Below are 19,193 nucleotides of genomic sequence, written 5' to 3' on the forward strand. Positions count from 1 at the left end.
TTTCCTTACAGGTACATTAAGGTCAGCCCACTTTTGCTACATACACTTAATCCCAGTACCAAGAACGAGAATGACATCGTTTTCGGCGAGGACAATCGATTGCTATCACTGTGTGTGTTAGAACAAAATATAAATATAATGCAGCCCTTCTCCTTTGGAATCATACGCGAATGGCGCTAGCAAATGTTTTGGATACCCTTCTTTCAAAAATTTGGCGGGCAAAAGTGCACTGATAATTAGCGACCGCGTGCAAATTCACAAACAGCATAGCATAGTCGTCATGCATTGAGATCGGTTTAAGAAAAATAGGCATTTGCCGGTTCCCGGCTTCTTACTGGAACTCCATGGGACGAAAAGTTTGTGATATAAAGAGCTGCAGTTAGTTCTTTCCCATACCCTGTGCATTTGTTTCACGTCTTCGTTTTCTCTTTACTGAAAAAATGCTCTCCACGGCGTTTTTAACAGGCGAACGGGTGACCGATTAAATGCAACACGTTTGAGTGGAGGTGGGGGTTAAATGGATGACCAGAGACTTCAAAAACCAGAGAGTGAGACATAAAAAGTTCAGAGGGTACCTATGGTTCTATGTGAACTCGTGTATGTCAAGTTTTGAAGACTTTGGGTCATAACCTTTGGGTCAAATAAGGTAAAAAGTCCAAACTCCAGATCGGTGTCAGAAGTGCTGTCTTCCCACTAAATCCGTTTTAACACAGACAGCATTCCTGTATAAGCATAGACAGCACTTCACCATGTCAGGGCAGGAGCATTCAAGAGATCAAAATGACTAAAATCCTGAAAATTAACTTGACATTTAAACTTGACATCGGCGTTATGAGCTACGTTAGGCAGTATGTTTCTAAAAGCCAAGGTTTATCACAGCCATTTTAGGTCAGTGGCCCACTCTGCCCACCATCAAATCAAAATCAGATGCCTATTTATGTGCCTGTGATCAAGAAATTCCAATAGGTGTGAAAACTGCCACTTAAGGCAAGTTTCCCCAGTCATAAAAATGGTTCTTCAAGCTATCTGACCCAACGGCAATGTTATCAGACACGTCACTAATTAAAGTGATCGAATCGTCCAAGAACCGTTCTCAAAGTTACGTGAGTTTCAACTTTGTGTTTGAACACTCCGTTGTCGCAGCCGAATAGATGAATCCTTTTCTTCCGTAAATTCCTTCGCTGGTATCCAAGGCCTAATTTTGACCTGCTATAGGTCAATGACACTATAAGGTATATCTAATTTGCACACCCAAGTATCGGCTGTTCAATTATCTTAACAAAATAATGTTGGGCGCAGCTACGCCACGCTCTTCGAAAGCAATTCTGGAAAAACCTTCGAGGAAGCTGGGCCGGGGGGGGGGGGGGAAGCCTCCATGACACCTCTGAATGGATCCTCTCACTGACACCCATCACATGTCTTCATGTCGCTATGGAATTATGGCTTACGACGCACCCAGCTGCTGACGCAAAGCATGGCCTTCCCCTCATTCTGACAGGAATGGTGGGCACCACAGAAAACGGCTCCCTTGTTTGCCCTATTTATTTTAGCAAATAAAATAAGTTGCACATTCTTTATCCATTAAGTCAGATTTTTCACTGTGATCAATCCCTTCAGCTTCGCAATAGGGGTACAGAAGGAACTAGGGCATGTCGTGGAGGGATTTCTTTTCGAGGAGCCAAGGTATCATGCCATATTTTTACGGGGCAAGTGTGAAAACAGCCGTGGTGGCGGCAATTTCCTTCAAAAAGAGATTGGAGGGGCCTCAGCCGGTCTGAAATTTGCCGCTTTAATTAACAACGGCAACAGTAGCACCACCACACAAACAAACGTAAACTGACCACTTCATTGGGCTTCCAGGCAGCAAAGTGGATGAAACAAGTACTACTCATTGGTTTGTACAAGTTCTTAGAGATCTCAAAATATTTTTGAGTAGCTCATGTACGAAATTCTTCCCTTTACTTCCTACCTTAGCTAAAGGAAATCGTCATATTTTTTAATTGAACATTTTTGTTTTATGTTATCGGAGTCGGAGCCAGCAAAGCCCATTTGGTGCCTAAATTGTTCTGTTGTTACCAAAAATTCCGCGTCCAAGCGCAGTGACTCCGGAGAGACTTCATCCGCAGTCAGAACGCATTCGGCCTGTCGGCGCCAGCCAACAATCCGGCCCAACAGGCCCAATGTTTAGAAGTGCGAGGAAGTGAGTGAGCAATGTAGCGCCGCCGGCACCAGATATGGCTGTAATTGTGATTCTTGCGATTGGCCGTTGTTATCCGTTTGCGGGTTGCAGAGAGAGAAGGGGGTATTATGCGCTGCTCTCAGTACTGGCTTATCAGTATGCGAGTTGGGAAAGGGGACGGGACATCCGAAGTCATTGCAATCAAACGTCGGTACACAAGAGCGTGACCATGTCTCTAAATCTGTGGATAAAACAGGATGGAGGGGTCAAACTGGAATCTGTTGGAAAGCGTGGCCTAAAAATGTCATAATATATGTTGACACGTAAACAACGTGCATTCGCCGTGAACATTTAGAGAGGACAAAATCTCATTCTGGAAAAATTTGGGAAGATGACCCCAGGCCCCAAGTGGCTTAATCCAAACCAGTACGTCGACATACCGACTAAGTACAATTTTGACGTCAAATTCGCCTGTGTCCCGCCTTGTGAGTGGCGGATCCCTGCGAGAGCTGGCTGTGCCCAGCCTTGTGAGTGGCCGATCCCTGCGAGAGCTGGCTGTGTCCCGCCTTGTGAGTGGCGGATCCCTGCGAGAGCTGGCTGTGTCCCGCCTTGTGAGTGGCGGATCCCTGCGAGAGCTGGCTGTGTCCAGCCTTGTGAGTGGCGGATCCCTGCGAGAGCTGGCTGATGGCCTGTCCCAAACTGCGCGCGCAGCCGACCGTTTGGGTCCAGACGGGTGCCTAACGGCGTTTGTGATGGTTTCCAGATGGACATCGGGTGTATGGGGGAAGATGAACGATTTGCGGTCGCTTCCGGGAAAATATGGCGGACTAGTTGCGCAGCATGACAAGAGACTGGCGAATGAGTAAGCATGGTATTTGGCTAGGGGACGCGCGGTTTTCTTTGTTTATTGATTTTGTTTACAGCATTAGAAGAGCGATTTTAAAACACCTAGGACGGAACGATATGACTTAAATCAAACCACCTACTAGAGGTGGGAATGGTTCGGTTCGCCTTTTCCGCCCGTTATTAGGTCTTGGCTGGCGTACACTGGGACCAGTAGCAGTCGTTGACGTTGGAGGGTTCTACCCTCATGAGAACAGTGCTCGTGCCAAGCGCTGCGGCAAGTAAAGCTGTCGCCGCAAATTCTACCGCTGACCCGGAGTTCCACGATCGCATGGTGGCCAAAATTGACCAAAAGTCGATTGACCAAAAGTCGATTGGCTAGAAATCAGACGGCAAAAAGCCAAAGGATCACCAAGTCAAATAGCAAAACGTCCAATGCTTAGAAGTGAAAAGATGAAAAGCCAGCTTAAAAAGTGAAAGATAACGGTAAAATGCAAAATGTCACAGAGGTGAAAGGCAAAAAGGAAAAGAACTACGTGAACAATAGTCTTTCCACTTGTCTCCCACTTCGCCTTGTAGCTTCCACAACTTGCATGAGTAAAAGGGAAAATGTGAGTCTAAGAAATGCGATTCAAAATGAAAGAGGTGCCTGGGAACCTTCAAGCACATAAGTTGAAAAATCCTTGTGCATTGCGCGGACACTTTCAGTTTAACTCTAGGACACTCCATGGACTGTGCACAATCGTGAGGCCTGCGCGTCCCATTTACGTTCAGGCTGAGTATCCTTCGTAAATCACTATAGTCCTTTTGATGCCTGCAGGAACATTTTTAAATTATTGTAGACATATTTTTCTGAACAAAGAGCCACATATGCCTCTCATGGAACAAGACCCTTGCATGCAACAAATACATGCAAAAACATTAACATCGTATCACGCATGCTCATAAGCACGCTCGGAGCCAAGACAAACTTAGCGATAAATTAGTGCTGGACAGAATAACACAGATGTACGAAACCACACAGTTATGTCATACAAACAGAAGAGACGGAAGCCACGGCGACGGCCACGAGACGGCGGTCATGGCGGAGACATGAGACGGAAGCCATGGCGACGGCCACGAGACTGCGGTCATGGCGGAGACATGAGACGGAAGCCATGGCGACGGCCACGAGACTGCGGTCATGGCGGAGACATGAGACGGAAGCCATGTCGGCAGCCACGAGACGGCTGTCATGGCAGAGACATGAGACGAAAGCCATGGCGACGGCCACGAGCCGGCGGTCATGGCGGAGACATGAGACGAAAGCCATGGCGACGGCCACGAGACGGCGGTCATGGCGGAGACATGAGACGAAAGCCATGGCGACGGCCACGAGCCGGCGGTCATGGCGGAGACATGAGACGAAAGCCATGGCGGCGACCACGAGACGGTGGTCATGGCGGAGACATGAGACGGAAGCCATGGCGACGGCCACGAGACGGTGGTCATGGCGGAGACATGAGACGGAAGCCATGTCGGCAGCCACGAGACGGCTGTCATGGCGGAGACATGAGAAGGAAGCCATGGCGGCGACCACGAGACGGTGGTCATGGCGGAGACATGAGACGGAAGCCATGGCGACGGCCACGAGACGGCGGTCATGGCGGAGACATGAGACGAAAGCCATGGCGGCGGCCACGAGACGGCTGTCATGGCGGAGACATGAGACGAAAGCCATGGCGGCGACCACGAGACGGCGGCCATGGCGGAGACATGAGACGGAAGCCATGGCGGCAGCCACGAGACGGCGGTCATGGCGGAGACATGAGACGAAAGCCATGGCGGCGGCCACGAGACGGCGGTCATGGCGGAGACATGTGACGAAAGCCATGGCGACGGCCACGAGACGGCGGTCATGGCGGAGACATGAGACGGAAGCCATGGCGGCAGCCACGAGACTGCGGTCATGGCGGAGACATGAGACGAAAGCCATGGCGGCGGCCACGAGACGGCTGTCATGGCGGAAGCATGAGACGAAAGCCATGGCGGCGACCACGAGACGGCGTTAATGGGGAGGCATGAAACAGTGGCAATGGGACTACGGTCATATTGGAAACATGATGCAGTGGTCATGATGCTTTCGATGTGTATTCCTGTATCGACTAGCATATTACCAACAGTCCGACGTGATTATTATGCTACCACGTTCATGCTATATTCTTGCAGTAATTTTAGCCGTTTCCATTTACCTTGTGTTCATCTATTTTGCTCGCTAATCTAATCATGTGAAATTCCTTGTCTACTTTCAATCCCAAGTTGTTCAGAAATAGTTGTAGTGATAGCTAACAGGTGTGCTGGCTGGCTCTGTGTATGGATATTTTTGCCACGGAGTATATGGTTACTTGTAAATGTTCACAACCCAGATTAGGAACTGACAATCACCTACAACAACGTAATTTGTTTATTCTGGTGTACATAAACGTCCGTAATGCGAGGCAAATGAAGGTAATATTTTGGAAATGAGGATTTACACCATCTTGCATTTCCAGAAAAGATGGTATAGTGTATTTACTTCGGAAGAGCAAAAAGGTGCACAGATTGTGATCAGTTTTGCGTATCATGTGAAAGCGAAAGACATGAAGACGTCGTGAACAACAGCCTTCCCACTTGTCCCCTACTTGCCCTTGTAACCTCCCCAACTTGTACGCAACAACGGGAAAAGACGAGTCTAAGAAATTCAGGGCAATGCGAATGAGGCGCCTGAGAGCCTTGAAGCGAATAAGCTAAAAAAGCCCTCGTCCATTGCGCGCAGCACTCTCAGTTCAAATCCAGGACACATCATGACCTCACACAGTTGCGAGGCCTGCTCGTCTTATTTACGTTCAGGCTGTGGCTCCTTTATATCTCAGCCCTTTATAGCCCATTGCACATCTGTAAGGGGCCCTTTTGTTGTTGGTGTAGTTGGAGACCGCGCAGCATGGAGAGAATAAGTGGGCAGTTACCCACCCCATAATTCAGCTAGAAGATCCAAAGGCGTGTTTCTGACCCTTACTGCATCAAGTCGTGATTTTCGCTGGGGCTTCTTCACTAAATATGTCTAGTTACATAGTCCATGGAAAACCACGTAGCGAATTCCATCTCAATATCTGCCCACACCTTACCTTAACTTTATGTAAAACTTTATGGCTTTACCGGACAGCTTGATAAACAGTTTGGCTACATAGTAGCTAATCATCAGCTGAACAGCTTCATCAGTAACTGCCGCTTTTATAATTTGAAATGTTCAATCACGGAAAAGGCTGCCTGACGAGTAATAAGATAACAATTACAAAATTACGTAGCTACCATTTGTCTAAAATAGCTTTTTGAGTCTTTCATTGGCCTAAGTAAGCCAGCAAATGGGGTTACGTATGTCTTCCCAGAACCCTAGAGTGACCGAGAAACGTGACATACACTTCCTCCAACTAAGAAATGTGCGGTACATTTCTGAGGAGTTGGAATAGAGAATGGTAGAAAGCAGTTGTGCGGGTACCCTTGTCTTCTTCCCGTCAGAGCTCAAAAGACCCATTAGATGGCCCCGCTAAAGATGCGTTATTTGTCTCTAGGTCCCAAGACCACCTGAAAGGCATTTCACAGCTCAAAATCCATGGCACTGCTCGTCGGAAAAATGTTCTTTTATGACCAAGGTTTCCTGTGGTTGAAGGGGCTTAAGATAAGTTAAAAGACATCACATGACGAAAAATCATCGTGAATTAAGACACTTACCCAGGGGCGTGGTTTCCTTCTGAGTTAGGGAAGGGGGACTTCAGCCCCCCCCCCCCCCCACTTGGAATTCAGTCCCCCAGCTCCGGAGAAAAGGGCGAAATCCGGGAAGAAACCTGCTTGTTGACGAATTTTTAGGGATAGGTTGAGCTGTTGTTCACAGTGAAGCACCCCAAATTATTTTTAGACACTACGCCCCCGCTCTTTCATCGCGCAAGAGGGCCGTTTTTCGACCCAAGGTTGGGACCCAGCCCATGCTCCTTTAGCGCGGTCACAGTGCCGATAAATGGCTTATTCCAACGGGCTGAACGAGATAGGCTTCATCTCCCCCCCCCCTCCCCTTAACCCTACCCGCAAACGCGTGACCAGAGGCCCTCGGTGTTTTTTGAAACCCTGTATAATCTAGGGAAGTGATTTTTATAGCTTGTTCTGCTGTTGTCCATTTTACGTAATCCCTCTTGAATTTTTGTTATTTGACTGTTTGCATCTGCCTCTTATCCATTTGGCTTTTGACGTACAAAATGCTGTCCTTCTGACTTTTCAGAATTTATATATTCGTTTTTCCGTTCAACTTCGTGCCATTGTAATTTTTGTCCTTTGACTTTTCGTTTCTGACCTTTTGTGCTGCAACTGCGCCGACGTGTTTGGATCTCCGGACGCGCGAGCTCCTGCATCCGGTGCGATTAGCTGCAGACTCGGCCGAGCTCGGCGCGATCCACTGGCCTCGTGCGCTGATCTAGCGAGCTGGCGAGGTCATGCTCAACGCGTGCGTCACCCCAGGGACCGCCACAGAGCGGCCGCCAGTCGGCAGGCGGGGCGGTTCGGCGGCGGATCGGTTACGTGCAGTGATACCAAACTTGCAGGCGAGGGCAAGGGCGACGCTAGGCCAGACGGCTTATTTGACGGCAAGTTGACCAACATGGAGTCCGAAAGGCTGTTGTCAGAGGAAGGGGACGAGACGGGGTCCGAACTGGACACCGATTCCGGGCACCAGTCAGCCCAGTGTCCAAGCAACGCATCCGGAACTTCGGACGACGGGTATCGACTCGAGGGAGAGCAGCATGCGACACAAAAATCTGGCATGACGTCGGTTCAGAAGAAACTGTTGGCCAGCCTGGCGGTGGTGAGGATGTTGAACGGCTCTCTGATAGCCGTCATGATCCCGTTCTTTCCCGTTGAGGCCGCTTCGAGAGGCGTCTCACAAACTGTCATCAGTGGTCTATTCAGTTGTTTCTCGGTAGCGAGGATGGCCACAAATCCGTTTATTGGGCGTTTGGTGCTCCTGGTCGGCCTTAGCCGGTTGTATAATTTAGGCCTGGCCACTGCCGGCCTTACTACCATCATCTTCGGCACGCTCAATTACATCGCAGACACGTCTACGTTCGTGACAGCTTGCTACTTGGTGAGGCTGGTGGAAGCCATTGGCTCGGAAGCCATTACCATCTGCGGCTACACCATCGTGGGCAACCAGTTCCCCAGCAGAGTGAACAGGGTCGTGGCGCTGCTGAACTCAGCTCTGACAATCGGTCTAGCGTTGACGCCGGCGATCTGGGGTGGCTTGTTCGCCCTCGGTGGCTTCGGCACACCCTTCTTCACGCTTGGCGTCATCATGCTGCTGATGGCGGCTCTCAACCTGCGCCTGATGCCGACCATCCAGGGAACAACCAACAGATCTAGTATGAAATTCTCAAAGACTCTATGGCTTTTCGCCAAGTCGACCGGCAACTGGGTCTGTATGGTGACCGTGTTCACGTACGCATCATATGTAAGCACGGTAGCCTCAGCCTTCGCTCCTTACGCCAATGACGCTCTTGGCGTGCCACCATCGCAAGTTGGCTTCTACTATCTGGTTAACACTTCCGGTTACGCTATCATGAACCTTTTTTGGGGATGGCTAGCTGACCGTCAACAAAATCGCTATAAAATTATGTCGCCATGTCTCATTGTCTCCAGCTTTGGCATTTTCCTGCTGTCGCCATCTCCCCTGCTAGGTCTGAAGCCAGTTTGGTGGCTAACCGGTCTGGGTATGGCCATTGCACAAGCGTTTTCTGGCGGTGCCTTGACTCCCTGTTTTAAGACCATGCTTGAGTCGAGTATCGAGGGTGGTCTCGAAGACGACTTGTCTACACAGTCACTTGTCTCCAGCGCATATCAAATGGCATTTTCGATTGGCGTGGCTGTCGGACCTCTTTTAGGGGGTATTCTTGTAGACATCTACGGCTTCCCCTGGATGACCACTATGCTGGCTTTCCTCATGGCCTCTGTCGGGCTGCTGGTCGGGGTCAAGGCCATATCTGCCAGCCAAGCTCAATGTCGTGACAAAAAGTAGAGTTGCGAAACCAGTTACAACCAAGAGGCCTCCGGGAAACTTTGACGCTCTTTGCATTCGGTTAACACACCTTAATTCGCAGTTCCTGTATTTAAGAACTTATGTAAGCCTGTAGGAACGTGCGGTAGGGATGTAGAAACGTGAGGCCAACTCACACTCATATAATTGTCCGGTTTCTCATCGGTTGTATCACGCCAACGAATGTATAAATGGAAACTGCGATGGAACAAGAAAGGTTAAGCCAAGACCTTTATGATAATGTTGATAGAGTTGGCGAAACTTCATGTTGCCATTCTTAAAGTGATTGAACTTGTTTATGAAGGAAAACGTAGCGAGTGACTGCACCAGGAGGAGCAGTTTTCGTTTCCACGCGTGCCACTATACGTGGAAATGTGCCATTGATAAAAAATGACTACAGTACTTTGCCATTTAAAGCCATTCACGTTTGAATGTTGCTTTCTTTCTGGTATGTGCTGAAAAGTATTTATGTCGGGAACCAGTGTGTCGATGCTATTGGCAACTTGAGGTGAAGGAAGGGCAAGCCTTTTGTTTACATCCTGCTGGCAAATAGACAATCCGTTGGCAATGTCAATGAATCTTCTATTTTACTAAAGGAACATAGATAACTAAAGCAGCGAAAGCACTTTTCATGAATGGTGGGCATTGGTGGGTTCCCAGGAAAACTGGGCATTTAGATGCAATGATAACGCGTATTTGTACCGGTTCTCAGGCCTGACTGTCTCCATTATTGTAGTGAGCCTTATCTGCGTCCTCAGTGCCAATATCTTCCCAGTTGCTCAGTGCTAACGCCGCTCAAAGCTTGTGACGACATTGTACAGCATGGTGGTGTAATATACGTGCGTAGTGAACATTCTAGTGTGAAAACGTAGGCCATCCAGCATGTACGTGCAATACACGGCGAAAAGCAAGAATATTCATCGAAGTTCGGTGGTGTTCCACACAAGTGATTCATTGCGTTTTGAAGCATTTAGTTCTCCTCAGTACAATGTGTTATCTATTTACAGTCATATATCATAATGGTATATGCCAGGGTTAATTATCGATGACGGACATGGACTTAGGGACGTCTTTTCATTAGTGTGTGTATGGGGGGGGGGGGGGGGGACGAGGGCAGAATAACTTCGTTCGTGCTGCCGACTTAAGTTCAGAAATTTTGATCGAAATAATCTGCTCAGAAGAAGCAAATGCGTCTGCCACCACTTGAAGTATGGATAGAAAAATACTTATAACTGCATGGCCAATGCGAACAGCAACCGTTTTTCTGATCAAAATTGTTGTGTGACGCCTTTAAGAAAACGATAAAGATGCACCTATACTAGTTAGTGATGTAGGATAAGGTCTGAGGAATTTAAGCATGGATAACTATTAAATAGCCTCAGATATGTGAATGGAGCCAGTTAAGCGGTGTGAAGGTCAGTTAATGGCCTCAAAAGAAAGTGTGGAACAGCTCAACAGTTCATCACAGCTGTGTTACCATTTGCATTTGTTTCAAACTGGCAAAACCGGTTACCTAGCTAGGCATTCTGTCAAATGCTTAAAGAACAGTGTGGGAAAGAATCCGACGTGTATAGGTCACTCGCCACATTTTATAGCGCATGCAGCAAATTTCTGACTTTTGGCGTGATAGTTAATACTACTGGAGGCTTTGTCCGTGTCAGTCTTTCTCGCAAGCAGCAGAGGTCTTGCCAAACAGGAATTCTATTTTCTAGTCACTTTTACGCACCAATACTCACACCACAATGTTCACACACACAACCGACAGCGATTTTGCGTCGTCGAGCCCGCAGAGAGTAAGAGTCTCCGCATGCAGAGAGTAGGAGCCTCCGTAGGAGCCTCCGTAAATGAGAAACGACGCGCGACGTCCAATGTGCGACCACCAATGCGCGACGTCGTCCAATGGTCGCCTAAACCAATCGAAAAGTAGGGTACCGTCTTGAGATCCCAGAACTGGCTGATGCGATTGGCGTGTGGTCAGACGCTGAAGGCAACTTTTCAAAGGTAGTATCGGATAACATTTCGGAAGCCAGGCATACTTCAGGTTAAAATGGAGCGATTGGAATGCGATTAGTGCACATGCCTGAGCTTAAACAAAGGCGAGTTAAATGACTAGTGGACGCCAGCGGGTAGAGGGCTTTAGATAAGAATGTATGAAGGTGAAAAGAGGATTTTGTTGCAGCGCATCATCCAAAGCATGTCGTGTTCAGCACTAGCAAGCGACATGTACGCACTTCGGGCCGTCCATATACGCTCCTTTAAAAACACAACACAATTGTGCTTTAGATAGCGCTCGCCCATTGACACTTTCGCTGTCATTTGGAAACATGCACCCCTCGATCAAAACTCCTGGATATGCCTCTTTGGTTTGGCACTGACCACTGGCGGTGGGCGGCAGCCACGGGGCGGAGTGAGCGCTCGTGCCGTTGCGGCCCTGTAAATATCATGACAGGGTGACCTCTGAACGCGCACGGAACAAACAGAACGTGGGGCAGGGGGGAAGGGATGAGGTGCCTAAATTGACAGTCGGTAAAGATAGATGTGTCACCAGAATGGTGACACTAGACACAGACGGTGACCTATTAGTTTAACATGCGCCCCGTTGGCCGGTACCCTTCGCTCGAGTGTGGGGGGAGGGGGGGGGGGGGTCAATTTAAACCCTTTCTGAGATCTCAGGAATCAAGGAAGCTAGAAACCCCACATTCACAGGGTGTATTGATCTGTACGTGAACTCACATACGTGAACTCACATAGGCCAAAGTTTGATGCTCCTATGTCATGACCTTCAAGTTAAACTAGGTCAAACAAGGTCAAGTACCAGGGTGGTCTCCAAAGGGCCTCTAGAACCTGGATAACTGTTCTAAGCAAAAGGACACATGCTCATCTAAAGTCAGTGACCTTGTTTGACCTTTTGTAGGTCATGGTGACCAAAATTATACAAGACCGCTTTGCGTTTTGCATTTGGATAAGAGACAAAGATTACGTTAGGCAGTATGTTCCTAAAAACAAAATGTTGGCCTGGGTAATTTTAGGTCAGTGACCTATTCTGGCCTTTAAGAAGTATATGGACAGTGTATAATGCGGTTCCTGTCATCAATAAATTTGAAATGATCACCAGGAACAATCCCATTTAGCAAGCGCTAGAGTAATACAACAGTCTGCTTTTTTACCTTGGTCTGGCCTTCATATTGACCTTAGGTCAATGTAGTTTTCTCATTCAATTGTTGTATTGGCCAAGAAAGTATCTCAGAGATGTATGGCTTCGTCTAACACTCCGTTGTTGGATCAGATTGAAAGATTCCCTAGAAATTGTCTTCGCTGAAAGCATGGCCTGATTTTGACCTGCCATCGGTCAGGGACCTTACAAGATACATCTAAATTTGCGATGCCAGACAATCTGCTATTCAACTGTCTACAGCTGTGCAAAATTTAGCGCGGCTACGCAGTGCCGTTCGGAAACCATTCCGGGAAAAACCTTCGGGGGGTCAATTTGAACACCCCCGAGTGCGTGGTAATGTCATTCATATTTCGTGCCGAATTATCCACGGGCCGGGTGCCAATGAGAGCCTTGGACATGTCCAGCTCCGGTGACCGCAGACGGTTCCCTGGGAAAAATTGGGAGATCAGCTCCCCGCCTCCCGCCTGATAGAACATAAGTATCTCTGGCGGGGCCTAGCCCGACCCGCCATGTCCGTTACGTATTGGTATGCGAAGACTTTATTTCAGAATGGGTCCGACAGATGGGACAGATGCCCTCTGCCCGTGTGTGGTTAGGTCTGACACCAGAAACTGCAGTCTAAGAGGGTTATGTCACTCCAGTTACCACGCTAACCAACCCGGTGCCCCCTCCCCCACTTCCCCTGGTGCTTCCCCCACTAAGAATGATTAGACACAAAATCGCCACATGCACGAAAGCTGCTTTTCGAGTGGTGATTCACATCTTGTTTCCTTTCAGGGAAATAGGCTTGAATGATTCGGACTCAGACACTGGATCGAGCATAGTTGCGTCCGGCTGAGACCTCATCTGGACTGTCCGAACCGGGGTGAACACATATTATACAAAACATTAACGCTCGCTCGGGCGGGGTTCAACTTGTCCTTCGAAGGGTTTTCCAGAATGATTTCCAAGTGGCGCGACATATCCTCGCCGACCTTAGCACAGTTGTGCAGTATTTCATTGCGGATCTTTTGATGCAAACAAACTGCCTGTTACTCATAAAGTCGCTGAACTGTGGCAGGTCAAATCAGGCCATGGCTGTCAGTGAGGGGCATTTCTAGGAAAGCGTCCAGCGTGATGTAGCAACGGAATGTTAGGCGGAGTCGTACATATCTGAAATAATTTCTTAGGCAATAATCCAACTGAATCTAGAATCACAACCAACTCCATTGACCTAGGGTCAGGTATGAAGATCAAAACAAGTCAAAACTATCCTACCTTTTACTCGAGAGCTGGGTTTTATGGTGTAGTTTGCAGTGCTATTTTCGAATTTATTAATGACCGGGATCGCAACAAACATGTTCCATGGGCTTTTTAAAGGTCAGAGTAGGTCACTGACCTATAATGACCGAGGCCAGCATTTTTTAGGAACATATCGCCTAGCGTAAATCCCTGACGCTTATACCAAGTGCCAAATAGGAGCTATGTCGTAGATACGAGGTCACCTTGACCTTATCAATGTTAATCAAGGTTACTGACCTCATTAATATTTTGCTTAGGACAGGAACATATTTTCACGGCGGTTGCATGTGGAGGCCTGGGGACACTTGAGACACCAATCTGACATTTGGCCTTGTTTGACCTTATTTGAACCTGTTCGGGAAATCAACATACTTTCTTCCCGGCAATGTTATTATTGTCAATTCGACACCGATCATAATAACCAACGAACACCTTTACCGCCAGTATGACAACTAGTCCGCCGACTTAGTGACGCAAGAGAGCGATATATTGCATGTACAAAAATACAAAAATCGCACCAAAACCATAACCAGTTTTGGTTCCAATAATCATCAACTAATTCAGCAATAAAACAATAATGGAAAGCAACTCACATTGACAGTTACAATGTCGCGACGCATTCGTTTTAAGTCACGGACGGGACTAAACCACGATATGACAGCTTTGCGGAGAGAACCCCCAACGCTCTACGTCAAACAGCAAAGTCGGGTCTCGCTCGCGGACATCAGCGCTGTCTCTTCCTGCGGAAGGTTTACATCCCGTTCAGATCCGTCGCTCCCGTTCAGATCCGTCCCTCTTACCAGCTACTGCTCCCGAGACAATCCATCCGAAAGCGGTCTCCTGAGCTACCAAGCCAGATGCAGTGCGAATCATCCCATCCTTCAGAAGCTGCCACTGCTGGTCCATCCCAACAAGGAGATCCAGAGACAAGCGGTGCTCAGAGCTGGACCTCCCATCCGCTAGGTCCACGCCAGCAACGGAGCGGACAGCTTCCTCAGGTACCTAAGGACGCTACAGAGGGGCACAAGTTACAGGTAATTCTATGACCTTCAAACAAACTGACATGCGCCCAGAAACATCGGCATCTGTTACCTCTGTCGGATGCATATTACGCTCCCACGTGGTGCACTTGCCACCTCCAAATGCACAGTATGTGCTCCTCTCAAATCCGACTCGCTCTGGGCTCACCCTGCACACGAGAGACCGACTGATGTGGCTACGATCACTGCCAGCATCAAACACTAGGGTCGCTTCAACTGTCCCTTTCCTATCCTTCACCAGGACACGAGCTGAGGGCAAGATACCGCACTGCCTGTGTGGCACACACAACAATGACGCAGCGGTAGCTGCTCCAGCAGAGGATCCACTATCAGAAGTAACAGTGACTTACATCATGTGAGTGACTTACATTATGAGGGCCACTCTCGCCTTTTGAGTCAATCAGGTACTTATAGCGGCACGGAATGCGATGCCTACCTTTACGATGTTCCCACTTCTGGCGACGATTACCTGGCTCTGTGGCCACCCTTGAGACGCACAAAGCAAAAGCCTACCTCTGGTAGCATTCGCTGCTGTCCAGCGTTTACGTCTAGGTTTTTTTAAAAAAATCACTGTACTTGGCTGTACCATCGGTTTCCGAGCAGACACTACACCTCCAAGTTGGGTATCCTGATTGAAGAGCAGCTCCAGATTGCACCTGCTGCATCTTCTTCTTTTGATGACCAAATGTGCGGCCTCGAACTTTAAAGTCTACAGAGACCTGAGCTGTGTTGAGTGAGCTGGACTTTTCTACCCTGGAGATTTCCATGTCCGGGAATTGCAGCAACCAGCCGGTCCAGCCTCCTTGCCCACTCCATCTCGCGCCCCACTCATGCCTAATAGTAAGGGGAAGTTCCTGCAGTAACCCAGGGAGACGCATCACACTATACTGCACCCGCTTCGCGTCGAAACTCTAAGCTTTGCACATGGGACAGCAGCTCATCCTGAATTGCTCCCAAGGATTGAATGTCAGTACAGATGGAGAAGACAATGACAGTAGATGTACATGGTTGAAAATTATCACTTCCTTCTGACCAAACCTGTCACAAACAATTTTACAATCTATACCGTAGCTTTGTCGAGACAGCAGCTGCCCCACAATGCACTGGGACACTTTTCCAGACAAGACAGACTTAAGATATGCAAATATGGCCACATCTGGAAGCATACCATCATCTACCGCAGCCCTGCATACCTCCCAAAATGTCTGTCACTGCAGCACACCACCAGTGAACTTTACTAAAGCCCGTTTTGGCAGCGTTACAGGCTGCACCACCGCTGAACCTGCAGACATGAAGCCACCATCAATCTTGCTGAGTATCTTTGAAGCAAGCGCAAAAGCGATCAAGCAGTGGCCATTAGATGGACCCTTCGGATGGACCCTAATTGGCTCCGTGAGGGGCTTTCTACGATAGAGAACGCACCAAGTGATGTTCATTAACAACACGTCAGCTGGTGATGACGTATCAGCAACGCTACAAGAGTGGTGGAGCACAAAGTCATTTGGGAGCAAGTTCCATGGTGAAGACGCCAGATCGCAAGAGGGCAGCAGAATAGTACAAACCAGTGGAAGCACCACACCAAGGCTGAACAATAGATAAAAGACGGGACTTTTAAGGAAGAGTGCCGATATCAGCTTGCCGAACAACAAGGCAGTGGCAATCAGCCGACTTAACATCGGCTGCCGGTCCCTAGTCCGGACCAGCGAAGCCATGTGCCATGAAGCCTGAACGCTGCAGATATCTGATCCAAAGGAGTCTCTGCATCTCATCTAACCTCGGACCCTCTTTGGAGGGAAGGACCTGAATTCCCACTAAAAGACGAGGAGCACTGACCGGAGCAGTGGCCACATACGGCGGTACTGGAGAACGATCCGAAAGTCAGCCTTCACTCGTGCTGATGCTAGAACCGCAGGCCAAAACGTCGGTGCTTCCAGCCGCTCGGAGGTTCTCGTCGTCGACAAAATACAGAAGGGTTGCAGCGTGGGAACTGAAGTTCGCGAAAAACTTCGTCGCCAAGAGCTGCCGCTGAAAGATACTGGCCCAAACTAGGATGTGCCTCATGTTCTTCAATTAGCGTCATGCCATGGTATGAATAATTCACTTTGGTTTAAATCTCAATTGGATTGAGGCTAACGGCATATTGCTACAATTACATACCTGAAACATGCAGTTTACAACAACCTGGGTGAGGCTGAGCTTCTTGTAACTGTGGGTGCGGAAGATGTGTGTGCCAATAAAAAAGTCTTCATATTTGCATACGTGACGTGAATTGATTGGTGCTGCGCGTCAAAGCCACCCAAAATTAGTACTGCACAAACGTATGTGACATTGTCCAAGCCATTCCAAGTTCAACCGGGCTATTTCTTCATCAGCACCACGTAGACAATAAAACCATTACGTGAGAAATCAGTATCAGCAGGCTGCTGTTGGAGATCGGTGGTCTAGCAATATCTGGTCTGCTTCAGTGCGCTGGTGGGACTGCGCTACCGTCTCCGGGTATCTCACTTATTTCTTGGAGAACGGCGATACACTTTGGATAGAAGTGAAAACCAGAAAATATCTCACCCCGAATCGCGGATTTTAATAACATGTTTAGATGGCAGGGGAGGGGGCGATGAGCCCCTGCCTTTCCCAGACTAAAAATGACGGAACCGTGAGGAAAACTAACTTGCCCTAGCCTGTAACGCGTAATTGGGGCCAGATTAGAATCTCAGTGTCTTGAAGTTACAGCAATTACAACTTAGAAACAAATTTCACAATTTTCAAATTTCTGAAAAGACGTTACAAAATGACTACTGATTGTGTGCACTCCTAAAACTAAATGAGGGGTCTCCTGCTTTTGCTTTTGCTTTTCCAAATGCGGCGGGACTCTAACAAAGTGATCTTGGTTAGAACCGAGCATAGGCGGATCCTGGCGGGGGGGGGGGGGCATTGGCCCCCAAAAACCTCCGTGGGTATGTTATGGCCCCCCCCCAAAAAAAACGTTCCCAGAACTTCATAAAAGTTTCGTCTTCTTACCTAACTTTAACTGTTTTAACTGTTTTGTTATAACTTCTCTTCAAGATTCAAAAGCATTTCGGTGTTTTTTTTCGGTTTTGAATGGTGTCCCTCTGGGTACTCGCGAGAGACACCATGCACTGGACCTCGGATCCCACACCAGCCTAATGGCGACGAACGGTTGCCCCCCCCCCCAAAAAAAAAAACAAACAAAATAACTCCGGGCTAGATCCGCCCCTGGAACCAAGTTGACACGCTGGACTTTGCTGCACTGGGCTGTAAGATCGGCTACATTGTGGAGGTACCCAGCATTTCTGCGCCGGCTTATCGTTAAAACGGGGCTATCACAAACATAATATCTGCAAAAAGTGCGTCTATTTGACTGTATGCCTATCTATTTGTCGTCTTTTGGTTTTGGTCCTTGTGCAGTTAAAAGAAAGCACTCCTCATTTCTATGTTGCTTTTTTTACTGAAATAACCACCTTGTGTAGCATTCGATGTCTTTCAACGTCTTGCCCTTCTTAAGACCTCAACTGTCTAGTGTCTGAGCTACGCGCTCGCGAAAATATGCAGACTATTGGGGAAGGCTATTTCAAAGTTACCCAAGCATACATGACGTCACAATAACGCCATTCAAATCTTGCCATTTATTTACCACCGTGGAGATGAGGGCCAAGGAAAAAATGATTGTCAATTCGTTCAAACCTGGCGTTTATGTGCACGATTTCCAGATCTAACGGCCGCTAATTGGCTCTCGATCAGTGTTGTGCCAGATGCAATAACGCAATCAAACAATGGCGTAATGAAGAGCATATTTACTAAAAAGATAAGTTGTGTTGTCTCGAGCAACGTGTTCCAATGTGAAGAGCACCAGTGGTTATATGCGACCCTATAGCCACTGGTATGTAGACTATACAGCAAGCATTATTCGTCATGTTTGATATATAGCCACAGGCATGTACCCATCAGGCTCGAGATAAAATATACTAGAGGGTTGGTCTCTCCTCATCTCTCTCTCTCTCTTCTCTCTCTCTCCTCTCTCTCTCTCTCTCTCTCTCTCTCTCTCTCTCTCTCTCTCTCTTCTCTCTCTCTCTCTCTCTCTCCTCCTCTCCCCTCTCCTCTCTCTCTCCCTCTCTCTCTCGCTCTCTCTCTCTCCTCTCTCTCTCATCTCTCCTCTCTCTCTCTCTCTCGTCCCTCTCTCTTCCTCTCTCCTCTCCATTCTCTCTCTCTCTCTCTCTCTCTCCCTCTCTCTCTCTGCTGAGTTGCGCGAGTGAAGCAACATGCCAACAACAACTTTTGAAGGACCCGCATGATGCGTCACTAAACATTATATTATGGCACGTCTAAAACAGATTGTTGCAATAACCTTAGACCATCGAACCTACAGATTCACGTTACCGAGAGCTACTCCGACAAACAAAATAGTTATTCCGTCATAATGACGAGAACACGATTATTAACATTCAATATGCAACTTTCAACATGCCATTCATGACGTGGCAAGATTCTTGAATTCCAGCACTGCTCATCTAAATCACGCTTTCGCCAGACTGAAAAGTTGTATTTTCGCTTGAAGTGAAAGGGGTG

The 19,193-nt window shown here is 48.1% G+C and overlaps 2 protein-coding genes across 2 annotated transcripts in view; one reads left to right on the top strand and one right to left on the bottom strand.

The window, feature by feature from the left end:
* Positions 1-19,193, bottom strand: part of LOC119113575 (palmitoyltransferase ZDHHC11) — a 77,116-nt gene that overhangs the window by 45,715 nt on the left and 12,208 nt on the right. The window lies entirely within an intron of this gene.
* Positions 7,596-9,952, top strand: LOC119113799 (MFS-type transporter SLC18B1-like). Its single transcript, XM_037238033.1, has one exon. It carries the CDS (start codon positions 7,686-7,688, stop codon positions 9,093-9,095), a length of 1,410 nt encoding a protein of 469 aa, XP_037093928.1. The 5' UTR covers positions 7,596-7,685; the 3' UTR covers positions 9,096-9,952.

This window comes from Pollicipes pollicipes, unplaced genomic scaffold, assembly GCF_011947565.3.
Source record: "Pollicipes pollicipes isolate AB1234 unplaced genomic scaffold, Ppol_2.1 Scaffold_7262;HRSCAF=8765_pilon_pilon_pilon, whole genome shotgun sequence".
Lineage (NCBI taxonomy): Eukaryota > Metazoa > Arthropoda > Thecostraca > Pollicipedomorpha > Pollicipedidae > Pollicipes > Pollicipes pollicipes.

Bases quoted from the DNA above. Each gene is read 5' to 3' on its own strand.
- LOC119113799 (XM_037238033.1), top strand. From the start codon at position 7,686: ATGGAGTCCGAAAGGCTGTTGTCAGAGGAAGGGGACGAGACGGGGTCC.